This window comes from Pleurodeles waltl, chromosome 2_2 (genome assembly GCF_031143425.1).
Source record: "Pleurodeles waltl isolate 20211129_DDA chromosome 2_2, aPleWal1.hap1.20221129, whole genome shotgun sequence".
Classification (NCBI taxonomy): domain Eukaryota; kingdom Metazoa; phylum Chordata; class Amphibia; order Caudata; family Salamandridae; genus Pleurodeles; species Pleurodeles waltl.
The window spans coordinates 164,915,182-164,931,543 of NC_090439.1; the positions used below are offsets into that span (position 1 = coordinate 164,915,182).

The 16,362-nt window shown below is 41.9% G+C and overlaps 1 protein-coding gene across 1 annotated transcript in view; it reads left to right on the forward strand.

The window, feature by feature from the left end:
• The window catches only part of TMEM245 (transmembrane protein 245), a 533,540-nt gene that overhangs the window by 413,881 nt on the left and 103,297 nt on the right, over positions 1-16,362 (forward strand). The window contains exon 14 of the mRNA XM_069219563.1: positions 13,621-13,721. Coding sequence (XP_069075664.1) covers positions 13,621-13,721 — 101 coding nt within the window. The remainder of the gene's footprint in view (positions 1-13,620; positions 13,722-16,362) is intronic.

Genomic DNA, 16,362 nt, shown 5'->3' on the forward strand with positions numbered 1-16,362 from the left:
GTCAACACATGTTTTGGCCTTTCTTACTGATTTTTTGGAAGAAGCCTTTGCTTTAAACCACAATCTACTTCAAGCATGCCTCTGTAAGCCCTTATCTTATGAAAGATGGAAGAATACCTGCACCCCAAATGTCAGTTATTTCTAAACAATGCACCATATAACTATAAACATGCACAACTAAGCTTACCTTCAGGGTTTAAGCTATTTCCATGCTATAGACCCACACATGTTCATGGGTAACTCTATGCTATATATCACTATGGTATCAGTGACAGAACCAATGATGCTATTTATTGTGTCATGAGTGATGTAATATGGGCACTTTCTTCTTCCCTGACTTGTGTTGTCCTGATGACCGGTTCCAGGCACACATTTCCCATTAGGACCAAAACGTTCTTTTTCACTGCTGAGTGTCTACTGTATGACAGTGATTACAATGACAAGGCTTTGTAAGGGGCTGTTCTTTTTTTTGGTAAAATGCTGTCTACAGTCTTCATCACTGTTGGTTTGTGCATCTGCACATTAATTCTGCTAGATCTTTGTACATATGAAGCTCATCATATATTTAGGACTGAATTCTAAATTTGGAATTAAGTATTTAATCTTGGTGCTGGCTCTTATTATAGAGTGTAAATGCTTCTCTCTCTCTTTAGTGTTACTCAGTATGTTGAATACGCAAAGGGATTCAATCTAATTATAACTTAGTTGAACAAAGTAATTCACATTATTCCCACTGTGAACCCTGCTTTATTTGTGTTTATCAATAGTCACAACAAGATAAAGGGTCTCCTTAATTGTTTTAGCCCTTTCCGAATTCTCTCTCTTGTTGTCTAAGAAATCAGCAGACAACCAACTCATTGATGTCAGTGCTTTGCAAGTCCTGCCCAAAATGTGTGTGTGTGTGTGTGGTTTGCTCAGTGGCTGCACAGCTTTTCTCTGATGTCCATTGGTTCTTCCTTTAAGACATGTTCCACAGGGAAAATCTTCTAATCTGATAGTAAATGGTCCACAAGGTTAAAATGGTTGGCTGCAGGCTGGTCAAGTTTCTTGTTAATTATTGCTGATTTGTGGTTCCTGAATCGTGTACGAAGCTCATTCACTGTTTGGCCTACATATTGTGTTTTTTACAGGTTTGGCACTGAATCACAATAGTGCATGTTGAGCGACATGTTAGATGTCATATTCCATAGGTCCTTCTGGTAACAGAGCTAGTTACTGATGATGTTTGTAAAAAGTGTTCATATGTGATGCACCTTTTAGAATCACAGCAATGAACTCCTGCATTTGTCACAGCTTGCTTAAGTTCAGTTCTCACAAGAAGTGATCGTAAATTGGGAGCTCTGTGTTAAGCAATGACTGGCGGTTTTGGATAAAGCCTTTGCAATTTTTCACAAGAGGATAGTAAGGGAAAAGTTGTTTGCATTATATTTCTGTAGTTGGGAGCTGATGGTTGATAGTCAACCACAAAGGGGATTCTGTCACTTTTGTTTTTCTGTTGCTATTCCAAATAAGTGCTTCCCTGGCTAACTGCAAAGACTTGTTAATTTGTTGCAGATTGCTATTCAGAGGATAGCCTCACTTTTTAAATAATGTAACAACCTGTAGATGGCCTTTGCAGGTGTCTTCATTGCTGCAGATTGTCACCACTTGGTATTTATACTTAGGGCCTAGTTTCCATAGGAAGCTTTCGCCTATAACTTCGGCGCAGCTTGACGAATCTTCACTTAATTTTGAAAGCTTATACTTTGCTAATTTCAGCTTCTTTCTTGAAAGTTTCACGCTCTTCCATCAAGCAGGGGCCAAGGAAAAAGGGAGGGTCCCAAAACGCGTTTTCTCCTTTCATTTTTCCATTGGACCTTTAGACACGTCTACAACCTGAACCACTGAATGCAATTGCACCAAATTTGGCATGAAGCTAGTTTCTTTTGCACAGATTACGCTTTTTGTAAGGCCGAAAAAATATAGGTATCTAGGGAAGAGGATCCTGCACAGATCCAACTTTCCCTGTACTGTTATCTGATTGGCTGCCAGCAATTCAACAAGGAAGTGTTAGCAGCTATCTTGGGACTCTGGTTAAGCCGAGTCCCAGAGAAAAAAAGGTAAAAGTAAAAAAAAACAAAGAGGCCAGGGTACAAACACCCTGAACTACCCAGAGATACCCACCAGGGTTGAAAAACATTTTACAAACTGAGTCACGTTGGATCCGCTGTGTAATAAAAACAAAAATGAATTGCGGTCTCCTGCGCTTTGTTAATATAATGCCCACAGATGGGCCAAGTCTCAGGGGTCTTTGTTGTAAAAATCGGGAGGCTCCTGGCCCCTACCGCTGCACCAGGGACCGCTACCTCCCTGGGGCTTTCATTCAATATGCAGGGAACCATGCCCCTCCCCCACTGCCCAAGGGACTCTGAAGTATGCACTGATCACAAACCTCTACGCGAGATCTTTGGGAAGAAGGGGTTGGACAATGTTTCGGTTCGCATTTGTAAGGGGATTGTTGGATTACAGGATTACCATTTTGATGTGAAGTATGTTCCGGGGTGTGAGAACAAAGCAGCGGACTGTTTATCAAGAATGAAGAATATTGATTGGGATGGAGATGACTCTGATGATTCCTGGTGGGTTGACGAGGATGTTAAGGTATGTGCTGTCACTGATGGGTGTGTTACAGAGGATGAATGGTTACAAGGAATGGAGGATGATGTTAATCTTTCCCGTGTCAGAGATTTACTTTTGGATGGACGGGCCTTAAATAAAAATGAGAAAATAAGTGAGAATTATAGTCAAATTTGGCATGAATTGTCCATTCAGAATGGAATAGTATTGAGAGGAGAAAGGTTAATTCCCCCGTGTAACTTGCGTGAGCGCATCATGGATCTTGCCCATAGTGGTCATCATGGGATTTGTAAAACTAAAGAAAGACTGAGAGGAGTATACTGGTGGCCGGGCATGGACTTAAATATTGAAAGAAAAGTATGTGATTGTGTGTAGTGTAATGTCGCAGATAAGTCATTGAAAGTTAGAACTCAGCCTATGATACTCAAAAAAGCTCCTAACGAAGTGTGGGACTCAGTATCTATTGATATTTTAGGACCGTTGAACTATAAATCGCATTCAAAATTTGTTGTAGTTCTTATGGATGAGTTTTCTAGGTGGCCAGAGATCATGATCTCTTCAGAGGAGTCCTCTTTGACTGTGGTAGAATTTCTCACAGACGTTTTTAGTAAAGAAGGTAATCCCAGGTCCATTTTGACTGATAATGGGGTTCAGTTCACATCTAAACTTATGTGTGAGTTTTTGAGTAAAAGAGGGATTCTGCATAGAAAGAGTGTGTTGTACCATCCTGAGACAAATGGGATGGTGGAACGCTTCAACAGGACATTGAAGGAGACCATTCAGTTGGCAAATCAATTAGAGTGTGATTGGGAATTCATGATTAAGAAGAAGGTTGAGGAATATAGGTTCAAGCCACACACTAGCACGGGCCAATCCCCTTTTGTCATGTTCAAGAAACGTATACCACATACTATGGTGTATCCTCCGTGGGTTAAAGTTTATACTAAGGAACAACTCAATTATGAAGGTAGGAGAGATTCAGCAAGGAGCAAACATTTGTCTTGTCAGGAGAAAAGAAAACAAGTGTATGACTTGAGGAAATCTGTAAAAGTGTTACATATTGGAGTGGGTGATTTGGTAAAGGTCAAGTTACCTGGGAAAATTACAGGAGGGCAATCTCACTTTAGTAGAGTTTTTAAGGTTATTGAAGTTTACAGTGGTGCTGTTAAATTAGATGATGGTCGTGTGTGGAATCTCAATAGAATTGTCAAAGTCAAGTAATGTAAATGTGTACATATTTACTTTTCTGGAAGAGGAAGGTGGTGTGGTATTGTGTTAAGAATAAGTAAGAAAAAAAAAAAACTTTTATGTATTTAAAATGTATCATATTATTTGTGTAATTGTATTTTGTTGTTCTTGATCTTTGTTTACTGGTAACATGTTACATGGTTACATGGTTTCATGGCCGCCCCTGCTCCATCAATGGGACTGCTTGGAATGTTGGAATGACAGTTGGTGAAGGAGCAGAGCAGGAGTGGCTGGAGTTTCCTTTTCTTCCTTGAGAAGTATTCTTAAATAAATATGGATTACTGTCTTCCCGGTTTCCTGCATCAATATTACTTCAGACTCCCATCTCTCTGGGGCATTGCACTAATAATGTGAAGGAGGCAGTGTGCCTCCTCCTCCCCCTCCCTCCCCGCTCCCCTGGGGACCACCACCTCCCCAAGGCTTTCATTGCATACGCGGGGGCATGTGCCACCCCCTACTCTGGGGACCACCACCTCCCCGGGGCGTTGCAGCAATAATGCGTGGGGGGTCTTGTGCCCTCCCACTGCCCTGGGGACCGCCACCTCCCCAGGGCTTTTCTTAAATATGTGGGGTAAGGATTTCTACCCTGGGAACCACCTCTCTGGGGCATTGCTGGAATAATGTGCAGTGGGGCCGTGTGACACCCCCTCGCCCCCCCAGCGCCTTGAAGACCACCATCTCCCAAGGGCTTTCATTAAAATGGGGGGGTGCATGTTCCCCGTGCGTGCATGTTCCCGTGCCCTAAGGTAACTATAGCTCGCACCCTCACCATGCACTGCTAATTACCCACAAATCTTTGACTACACCATTGATAATATCAGTGTAATATTTGCATTATAATTTTTGACAAAAAAACTGTCCATGGTGGGGGTGTTAGTTATAGTTACTTTAGGACACAAGTTACTTGAGATACCTTTAACTATAACTGGCGAATTTTTAAGGTTTTGTACTTTTAAAATGTGAGCTGAACTATAATGTCCCTGTAACCTTTGGTTTATTCAGTGAAACAACAAAAAAAATATATATATATAAAGATAACCTAGTGGCAGTCGCCACTAGGTACTTATAGTTAAAACTATGTTTTCATAAAAAAGCTTTTTTTTGACCTGCTTATATCTTTGGCACCGTTTGACGAATCTTCACAAAATTTTCCCAAAAAAATGTGGCCCGGTGATTCTTGGTGCACATGGAAAGTTTTGCGGTGATCCGTGAAGCTGGGGCCAAAAAAAGCGGGCTCAAAAAATGTTGTGTTTCCCATGTTAATTCCCATAGGATTTGTCAACTTGTCTACAGCCCGAGCCACTGGACGGAATTACACCAAATTTGTCAGAAAGCTAGCTGTCGGCACGCAGATTGTGCTTTTTGCTAATTGGTGTGTTGAAAAATTTGGGGAAATTCAAATTTTTGTATCCCTGGCCGCAAGGTATTCGCGAACAAGCTTGTGCAATGAAATTCACATGGGGCAAATATTTTAAAAAATAAAGGGGGTCCCATTGGGACCCCGCACACAGAACTGGACTCATTACCATATTTATTTATTTTAATTAAAAAAACATATTTTTTATTTATTATATTTAAAATAAATAAAATAAAAAAAATTGGAGACAAATATCACATTGTAAGCATATCAGACATCAAAGCCTGATAAACTCTCTCTCCCTCTCACTTTCTTTCTCTCTCTCTCCCACTTTTTCTCTCTCTGTCTCTTTCAATAAATTCTCCCACTCACAAAACCATGAAGACACTCACGCACCCATTCACAGACCCACTCAGACATTCATGCACTCACTAACAGCCCCACAGCCCCAGTCAGAGCCTCACACACCCACTCAGACAGTTACGCACACACTGACACACCCACTCAGACCATCACACACCCACTCACATACCCACTGACACCCTGATGCACCTACTCACAGACCCGCACACATACTGACGCACCCACTAAACCACTGATGTACGCACTCTCAGACCCAGACACACTCTGACAGCCATTCTTACCCCCCAGATACAGCCTCTCACACCTATTCTGGCCAGCTTCCACCATGCATGCTCAAAGGTCCTTTCACAGCATTGGGTTGGGTGGTTAGGGTTGTTGGCCACAGGGACTGACTGCAGGCCAGCCCTTGCTGGCAACCTCTACTGCGCACGAGAGAAGGCCCTTTACGGTGCAAGGTTGGGCACTTCTAGGGGTTGTCCTCAGGGCCTGGCTGCAGGCCATGCACAGTTGTCTCATCAATAATTTTGTAGCAGATGTTGCAGTGAGAATATGAAAGATGGTATAGAATATGTCATCAATGATATATTATGTGGAGTAAGCAGCTATTCATGGCAAAAGCGCGAGGTTTTGTTACCATAGGGCGTGAGTTTTAGTTACTTGAAAGAACTCTAACTATAACTGCTGAATTTCTATGGTTTTGCACAAGTTTATTCAGAACCCAGCTATAACGCCCCTGTAACCTTTGGTTTTTTTTTCAGTGATACATGTGTGTAAAAAGCGTTTTTTGCCTTGGCTGTATCTTTGCCATTACTTGACCAACCTTCTCGAGATTTTCCAAAAAGAGTGCATGGAAAGTTTAGGGATGATCCGACAAGCGGGGGCTGAGAAAAATGGGGGAAGAGGGTAAAAAAAAGTGCTTTTCCCATGTTCATTATCCAAAAAAAAAAAAAAGTTTATTTTGTTGTTCACAGCCATCAAAGTAACACATAAGAATAAAAATATGATAATTTACAGTTTATCATGTAATACAATCTCTAAAACAATAAAAACCATATGAAGAATAATGTAAAATAAAAACAATAATATTAAACATAATGAATAAATAAAACAACATTTGTTGAAATCGATTTTTGCAAACAGCACCAAAAATGCATGAAGAACCGGCTAACTGAGAAAACAGTTGATAATTTGGTGTCGTTCTTCAGAATTCTCAAGGCTAATTTGTATCTCCTAACAGATTGGCAGAATCAATTTCGGCGTAGCCCCCGATATTCAGGGTGGAAGAACAATGCATGGGCTTTCATTTTTGTGGACACACATCAGAACCAGCATCCTTACCACACTTATTAGTGTAGGATCTCAACTGCTAAGAGCCAACCCTGAAACGGACATAGAGACTCCTTGCTAATGGAGGGGTAACTATGTCCAAAAAAGGTTAAAAAATAGGGGTAGATTGAAACTAAAAAAAAAGTACGTTAGTTGAACTTTATCCCCCCTCAATACTTGTAGTTCTTGGTTATAAGCCCAGTCTTCAAAGTTTGGCGGTGAGCTTTACAAAGATAACCTATGCAGCCAATCAAAAACGAATCTCAACCACTGGGCCTTCTTAGAGCTAGCAATGTTAAGCTAGTCCACTAACTAATCTCTATAACTGTTCAATAGCTGGGTGAATCAAACTCGGACCCAATAAACCAGAGGCTTAAATGCTGCCAGGTCAGAAATTACTCATAAATTCAGGTTGAGGAAGGAGTGGTGTGCTTACTGGTACAGAAAGTAACTTACTTATAAACTTATTTTCAACACTCGCCAGGCAGTTTGTTTGGCTATACTCCCAAATCTTGACACCAAATAGTGCAGCACTTTGGGCCTTAGCTCGAATGACCTCTAGGGCCGGTGATATTGAGCGAGAGTTAGTCCTCTTATAGTCTAACACCAGCGTTAGATCTGTGTTTGACTATTAATGAACTCTTGGTTAACTGAGATGAACACTTAAGTTTATCACTCAGTTTAGCTCTAAGATAGTAAAAACTGTTTACCCTCTCTAATGTCTCACCTCCAGCCCATATTATAGTATTTTTCATTTTACCATGGCTCAGTATCATATTTTTCATTTTATTCACATTTAACTCTAGGCCTCTCATTGTACAGAAGTTAACAAAATTGTCAATAAGGCACTTCATACCCAGTGGCGTTTTAGAAATTAGCAGAGAATCAATTGCAAAAGGGAGAATGGGAACCTTCACATTATTCAAAGTTGACAAATCATTGTTACAGTTAAGAAATGCCTGCACCACATCATTCATATAAAGTGTGAATAACGTAGGTGCAAGCACACACCCATGCTGAACTCTAAGTTCAATAGGGATGTATTCCGTCAGTTCTCTACAGCTGCCCCACCTCACCTGCGCAAAATTCTTAGTATGAGGTTTGATTATTACTTTAGCAAATTACCAGGAACACCCGCTTTCAGGTCAAATGTAGCTCTAAGGTCGACAAACGCTACATAGAGCCTTTGCTTAGACAAAGATACAAATTTCCAGTTAAGGACTGCTAATCTGAAGACCTGATCTGAAGTGCTAGTCCTGGTCGGAAACCTGCTTGTAGTGGGGACAAAACTTTCTTACCCTCCAGCCAGTTTATAAGTTGTTCTTATAAACTGGTATGATTTTGGCCTCCTCCGTGAATCTGGGACCACCCCTCCCACTGATATGGCATTCGATAGCAAATTTATATAACAAGACCAAACCACGGGTTCCGTTTCCTATAAATTGCCAGTAATTTTATCAGGCCCAGGTGCTTTGGCATTTTTCAAACAATCAATAGCCCTGACTGTATCATCAAGGCTGAAGCAAACCGGATCAACAACCGCCCCTCCTGCTTGTGGCAGCAGAGGCAATGCCTATTGCCTTGCCTCAAGAGCCTTACAATTCCCAGGAGCATAAAGCTTAGTAAAGTGGGAGACCCAGTTGTCCGGATTAATATGATAAAAATAGGATCTTCCACAGTCCTTCTCAGCATACACTGCTGTATGCCGAAATAATCAATTATCGATTCTCTTTACTGCGGCTAGCATCTCTTGCCAGATCTTATCATTCCAGTTTTCTCTGGGTCTGGTTAGAGAGTGTTTGTAGTCCCGCCTAGCTAGTCTAATTTACCCTGCTTTGTGGCAGTTTTTAAAATTAGTTTTAGCAAGCTTTTCCCATGTTAATTCCCGTAGGTCTTTCGACACGCATAAAGCCAGAACCGCTGGATTGAATTACCCCAAATATGGCAAAAAGGTGACTTTTGGTCCACAGATCACACTTTTGTATTTGGTATAAATCTATTCAGTAGTTTTAGAGCTATTAAAAGGAAAATAAATTTGTATATCTAGGGCCACGGATCCAGGGAGATCTCCTGCTGAGATCTGATTGGCTGCCAACACTTAAAACAAGAAGTGTTGGCATCCATTTTGGGACTCTGCTTTAGCCAGTCATAAAACACTGTATTCAACATCATAGTACTATTTCCAATGGGTGCACTTTTTTAGTAACATACAACACGCTTGTATGGCCATTGCAACTATTGGTTCAAAGGATGCATGCATGATCAATGCACACACACCATAATGCTTTAGTCATGGTAAGCGATTTTACTCAACATGGGTCAGAACACTGGGTATGTGTCAGCAATATGTGCTATCAAACAAGACACCAAGAATTCAAAGCATGGCATAAATAGCATTCATCATGCCACATTCATGAGACCGCATGGCAAACTATCAGCAGCGTCGAGTAAACATGCAGTGATATTTTTTGGTGCGTGCATGCATGATTCTCCAAAACATGTGCATAGACATATTGTGCTTTGTGACAAAGATGTGGTAGGTCAACGGCTGTATACTAAAATATGAGCGCACAATGACATAGAGGTGAATCTGCATACTGCGCGACAATCGCCGCAGGTGCATCAATTGAAATATTACTCGGTCAGCAATATAGATACTGACATCTATTCTTGATAATAGAGCGTATTGTAGGTGCTCTCCAATGTTTTTTAATATGTGAGTGCGACCAGCTGGCAGCAGCATCTGTTAGTGCATATGTGTCATGCATGGACATGATGACCACACAATGTCATGCCACGTACTGCTGTATTCCCAGACGCATGTTTGAACTAACTGGTATGTTGCATACATATGACCCCCATCAACCACGGTACCCTCGTCCCTATTTTAAGTTTCTTATTTATGACTGACAACTGTGACGGGTTCAGATTTATTGTAGTGAAGGAAACTTTGTTCCGATTGGATTTTGTTGATCTGGCAAAAAGGGCGGAAAATATATCTAGTGGTCAGTTCTGAGTTTGTTATTTAGCCTCGGTGGAGCCTGTTTACACACACTCGCTATTTTGCCAGACTAAGAATGTTTGTGTAAAAAGAAGGGGAAAATGTTACGGCATGTTTTTGTTGCCGAGAAAATGCAATCTGTACAATAAAGGCCACTAAGATTAGAAAAAACTACCCTTACCACCTACCTGTAAACAATAACAGTAGCTAAATTATACAAGGCATGTGTCTGTTTTAGTAATATGCAAGCTTCATTTACTAAGCAGCTAGTAACCACGCCTGCTTACAAAGAGCTTTTTGTATACTGTAAAAATCACAGCAGCACAAATACCATGCAGACGTCAACAATGCTTATTTATAAAACACTTTTTGTATTCCCACCAACCACATTGCTTACACAAAGTTTTTTGTATTCTGTAAAATCACAGCATCATAAATTCCATGCAGAACCAACCACACTTGCTTGTAAAGTGAACTGCAACAAAAAAACTTGGTGACTGGAATTTAATATTTAGCTGCTGTAAAACAAGCATTTGCAATGCAAAGGGTGTCTCGTTTGCTCACGTTAGAGCTATTAGCGTTGTAAATTCCTAACTGGACTTTTCTTGCCACATAAACTGAAAAAGGAAAATAAAACACTTGACATAAGCGAGCCTTTTCAAAGCGTCACGGCTGCCATGAGCGGGAAGGAGAGACACAAAAGGAAAAATAAGTTTGCTCGAGGTCAAACGTATCGGCAAACGTGCAATTATCCATGTAACAGAATCGATGGCCAATGCGGTAACTAAACTGCCTCAAGGAGGGACAAAAGTAAAGCAAAGGATTTTTGAAAGGCAAGCCTACGAACGAGGGATAGTGATGGGATGCAGTGCGTGTGAGTAAAAGCCCCTATAGATGCCAACACGTCAGAAAAGCAGTGCTTGCGTGTTGCTGTGCTCCACCTAAAAAGGGGCAGGAGCATGTGCAGATCCCTGCGTGACCCAGGGACCTCGTCTTCCCCAGGGTGGCATATTCTATACTGGTGGGGGGACACACGGACCCCCATCTTGAGGCCTGCAACCCCCTAGGGCTGCAAAGAAATTTGAAGGTAGGGTCTGCACAGACGACCTGGGGACCACCACCTCCCCGGGACCAAATAGAAAATATGGAGGAGGTGGGGGCGCATGAACCCCTCCTGGAGCCATACATGGCCCTTCTGGACCACCACCCCCCAGGGCCAGCACATGCTACCTCCCGAGGTGCCCACCCTACGGAGTTATCTGTTTACTTTTGCTTGGCAGGAGCTGACAACTCCTGCCAAGCAAAAGCAAACACTCCGCTTTCAGAAGGCAGGAGCTTTAAAAAATGCTCCCGCTTGCTGAAAGAGGAGATTTCATCTGTTTCACTACCTGCTGTCATGCAAGCGGGGAAAGAAATGAAGATTGCTCCAGCACTCAGGGAGCTGCAGTTTCAGCAGCTCCCTGTGTGCACGAGCAGTTCCGGCACCAGCAGGAGGCAAGGGAGCCAGCTGGGACTGCGTGGGCCTTGAGGCTCCTCCTGGAGTCCCCATCAAGGAATAGTGGGTGCCCTGGCTGGGGCCAGGACACCCACAATAACTCTGACAATAACTGCTGAGTTTCTGTGGTTTTGTGTGAGTAAATTCAGAACCTAACTATAATGTCCACATAACCTTTAATTTGTTCAGTGAATAATTTATTTATATATATATATATATATATATATATATATATATATATATATATATATATATATATATAAGAACTAAAACGTCCCTATAACCTTTTGATTTTTCAGTGAAGATAACACAAATATATATATATATATATCCTAGTGGCAGTCGCCACTTTTTGACTTGCCTATATCTTTGGCACCGGTTTGATGCTCACATCAGATGTGTCTGGAAAGTTTTAGGGTGGTCTGGCAATGTGGTAGAAGGCCAAATCTGCCATTTGGCAAAAAAGTAGCCCTTGGTCCAAAAATGAATCTTTTTGTTATTTGGTGTAAATCCATTCAGTAGTTTTTCGGAAAATAAAGAAAATCCAAACTTGGATATAAAGGGATGCAAAGGCTCTGCAAACCCTCCTGATCTTCTGCTGAGATCTGATTGGCTTGCAACACTTCAACAAGAAAGTGTTGGCAATGATGTTAAAAGAAAAGGTGGCCGCATAGGGACACACCCTGACCCCTTAGCGGCGGTGCTTTTTTTTTGTTGTACATTTTTGGTGGAAATGAAGGGAAAAAAAGTGTGGCCTCCCGCACTTGTTTAAATGCAGCCCCAAGATGGGCCAGGTCCTGGGGGCATTTACATTTTGGATTTGGGGGGGGAGAGCCCCTCTCCCTGCAGCCGGGGGGACCGCCAGCTCCTCTGGATTTTAAAGTAAATGAATATGGTATAGTGCTGCCCCCCCTCAGCCACGGGGACCCACCACCTTCCCTGGGCTTTAAAGTAAATGGATGCAGAGACCTGCATGGTCTGCCCTGGGAACACCACCACCTCCCGGGGGCTACTTAACGTTGGAGGTGGCAAAGTGACTCTTCATCCCCCCCCAACCCCCTCTGTGGAGCCAATGATATCCCTATGGCAGACTCCTAGTGTAGCTGTTTGCTCTGACTTGACAGGAGCTTTGCCAGCTCCCACCAATTAAGAGCAAACACTCTGGTTCCAGCAATAAAAAGCTGTCAAAGAGCTTTCACTTGCTGGAAGTGGAGGTTTCCTCTGTTTCCTTGCCTGCAGATCTGAAAAACATGAATAAGTGTTTTAGAAGGCCTGGCCCTGGGGGATGGTGTCCCCGGGGCTGAAATTGTCTGGTGGAGGTGGGGGGGGGGGGGGGGGCACACGGACCTGCGGCCAACTCCTGCTGCACATGGCCAAAGGCTATGCATAGCGTTGGGTTTGGTGGTTAGAGCGGTTAGCCGCAGGGGCTGGCTGCAGGCCAGGCCCTGTGGCCAACCACACCGAACTTTTTTTTTTTTTTTACCCCCCCCCCCCCCTTTTCCTCTGCCCCCGCTTGACGGATCATCCCGTTACTTTCCGTGCACACAAAGACTCTATAGAGGGCACTTTTTTGGGGGAAATTATGTCAAGATTCGTCAAACTCTGCCAAAGATATAGGCAAGTCAAAAAACGCATTTTCTAAGAAACTAGGTCTTACTACAACTACTTACTTTTGACTGACACATATCCTGGTATATGTGTATGTATAGATGTATGTGTGTGTCTGTGTATTTATATGTGTGTGTGTGTGTGTGTGTATGTATGTTCCCTGATAAAAACAGGTTACAGGGACGTTATAGTTAGATTGATGTTTTACTCATTTAAAATCTTTAAAATTCAGCAACTATAGTTATACTTAGTTATATTTATGTTGAGAAACTACAACTCGTTGCCTAACGTTTCTTTCCGGTAGAAGTTATAGTTTCTTCAGATAAGTATAACTATAACTATAACTGCTGAATTTTTATGGTTTTCTATTGGTTAAAACATGTGCATGGATCAGAATGTTGGTTTTGGTAGCCTTTTGCTAGAAATTTCTGAATCCTTTAATTTGGGAAAAGTTTTAGGTTTACGTGGTTAACCACATGTTGCTTTGTAGTATGCCTGGCATTAATGGTAAGTAACATGTTCCTAGTCTTCAGGTCTAGAGTATATGGGTTGACAACATTTACTTTGGTTTAATAAAACACAGTCTTTTTGTTTGTTTTTTTGCAGAGGTGTGTTTGATGCTTCCCTGAAAATGGCTTGTTTCTACGGACTATACACGTGGCTGACCCACACAATCTTTGGGATCAACATTGTTTTTATACCTTCCGGTAACGGTTGTTTTGGATTTAAATGAAAAGAGCAAGTAAAGTATTATTGAATTACTGAATGCTCATATAATAATCTTCTGTTTTTTATGATTGATTTGACGTTCATATAAGATCGAGCAGTTAAAAAAAACCTCTAATGAGAACTATGCATAGGGGTTTGAAATACTCATAAGGGTAGTGTAATATTTCTTTTCAAATAGTGTTGTAACCAATAATTTGTTTTGAGGTAGGTAGCTCAGCTAAAGAGCTGCCTAGTGCTTTCCATCTACACAGCTGTAGTAATCCTTGAGAAGGGAAGACTGACTGCATTTACCTTAAGTACCCTCCCCAAGCCCTCATTAGATACTAAAATACCTGTGATCAGTTGTCAATTAACTCTCTCATAGAGAAAGTCTTATTGAAGCGCAAATATGGCACCCTGCTGTCGTAGGACTCTTAACATGGGGCTAAGGCTGCTAAGTTTAGGGCGGCAAGGGACCTGTCTGCGTGACTACATCGCCTAGCTAGCAGCACCTCATCCACACCTAGGGTGTGAAGATGATTTCTGGCAAACTAGAGACATAACACTCAAACTCCTTAGGGAAGGCGTGGTCGACAGATCGCAGCCCTTTATCACATGTCCACCAAGGTCTTACACGTATGACAGGTGAATAGAGATGCAGGGAAAGTTTCAATATATTTGATTGAAGCAACTGCATCTTTGGGTATAAAACATTAGCTGTGATTATTAGGAGCATGAAACATAGCACCGAGATGAATGTGACCATTAGCGTGAAAAATATGAAAAGTCCCATCATCCTGGAATAAGCATGAGTATAGTGATTTCTACTTACACCCTGATCTTGAAACCTGAGAATATATTTTTGTGTAGCCCTACTGCCCGTCCCAGTCTAAAGGAGCACTCCGGCCCCCATACCTGGAGTGTAGCAGGATTCTGTCCATTATTCTGCTGGCAAGCTTCCCAATTAGCTGGAAGACAAAGCTAGGGTCAATGTAGCTGTCAGCAAGTTGGTAGACAGCATGCAGTGGCTCTGGCCGGAATCCCCTATAACCGCCTTTGGCCTGTGTGGTGTTTTTATAACAAAACATGTTGTGTTCTAAGAACAGGCCTGAAGTGATACTATGTCTAGGTTTTTAGAAGATTGGCTGTTTACTCTCTATACTTTTGGGCCGGCAATACTAAGTTAACTTTCATGTACAGCCTTGAGGAGAGGCACAGGATGAAAAGTCATGCAAAGAACTGACAACAATGTTTTCGCAGAAAAACAGTAGCTTAGAAAATATCCCTGCTAAGAACAAGCCATGCTGAAATAGGATAAAATTAATAAATGAAATAAAATGTAACTAGGTAAAAGGGCAGAGGCCTGGAGTTAAAATAAGTGTGGCAAATAAAATGCTAAGATTAACCCACAAAACCCTCTCCATTGTCGTAACAAGAATACAGGGTCCAAACCTAAAATAACCTATGCGAAAACTAGTTCTATATAAAAGCAAGCTAAAAATAGTCATAAAAGAGATAAAGGGCCTGATTACAACTTTGGAGGAGGTGTTAATCCGTCCCAAAAGTGACGGTAAAGTGACGGATATACCACCAGCCATATTACGAGTCCATTATATCCTATGGAACTCGTAATACGGCTGGTGGTATATCCGTCACATTTGGGACGGATTAACACCTCCTCCAAAGTTGTAATCAGGCCCATAATGTCCAAGATGACAAGCAGGGCAACCCGAAGGCCTGCAAATTAAAAGGGGCAATTTTAGAATTTGAATAAAAAATAAATGTCAATAAAAAAATGTCAAATTTAACAATAATCGTGGCCCCGCAGGAAATCTCTGATGTCATCAAAAGTTACGGAATACAGAAAAGACCCCACCCTCTACAGCAGGCAATAAGTTGACCAGCGTACCAGAGGAAAGATGAAGGGAGCAGACATGTTCCATTGCCTCATCCACAGGTCCGGCTGAGGAGGCAGCATTTTGCATAGTGCCAGATTGTAAAGCATCAGGAGCCAGTAAATCCACAAAGGGTGGCTCATAAAAGGCATCCCCCAACAACTTCAATCTCTCCAATATCAGGCAATGAACCCTCATGGAGAACATCATCACATCTGCATCCAACGAAGGTACATGTTGCAAAGCAAGACACATTTTTGGTGCATATTGGAAGGGGCACCACAGACAGCAAACGCGAAACTGCACACAATTAAGGACCGGACCAGAATAACAGTGAGCAGTTCCATGCCAGTTCTTCCAAGAGTGATGCTCCAAAGTATTGCATCATGTGATCACGACACAAGTTTGTTTGTGGGACCGCCAACATTTCTCGTTGTTGAGATGGGGCAGCCATTGTGGATCAAAAGTAACAACAGCAGAATAGTGCCAATTAATGCCAAACCTTTTGGGAATCCTCAAGAAATTCTCAAAAAGAGTGAATGGATGGCTGAAGGTATAACTCCAAAGACTGCTTTGAAAGTGCTAACAAATCAAGGACCAGCAGCCTTAAAGTGTACAATCCCAGCAGTGTTAGACGCATAAAACATGTGACTGATCAATTCACCAATATGTTTAGGAATATTCTTTTTTAAAAGCGACTGTATCTCTGCAGATGACCTTGCCGCTTGGAGGCCATAAGGTTTGC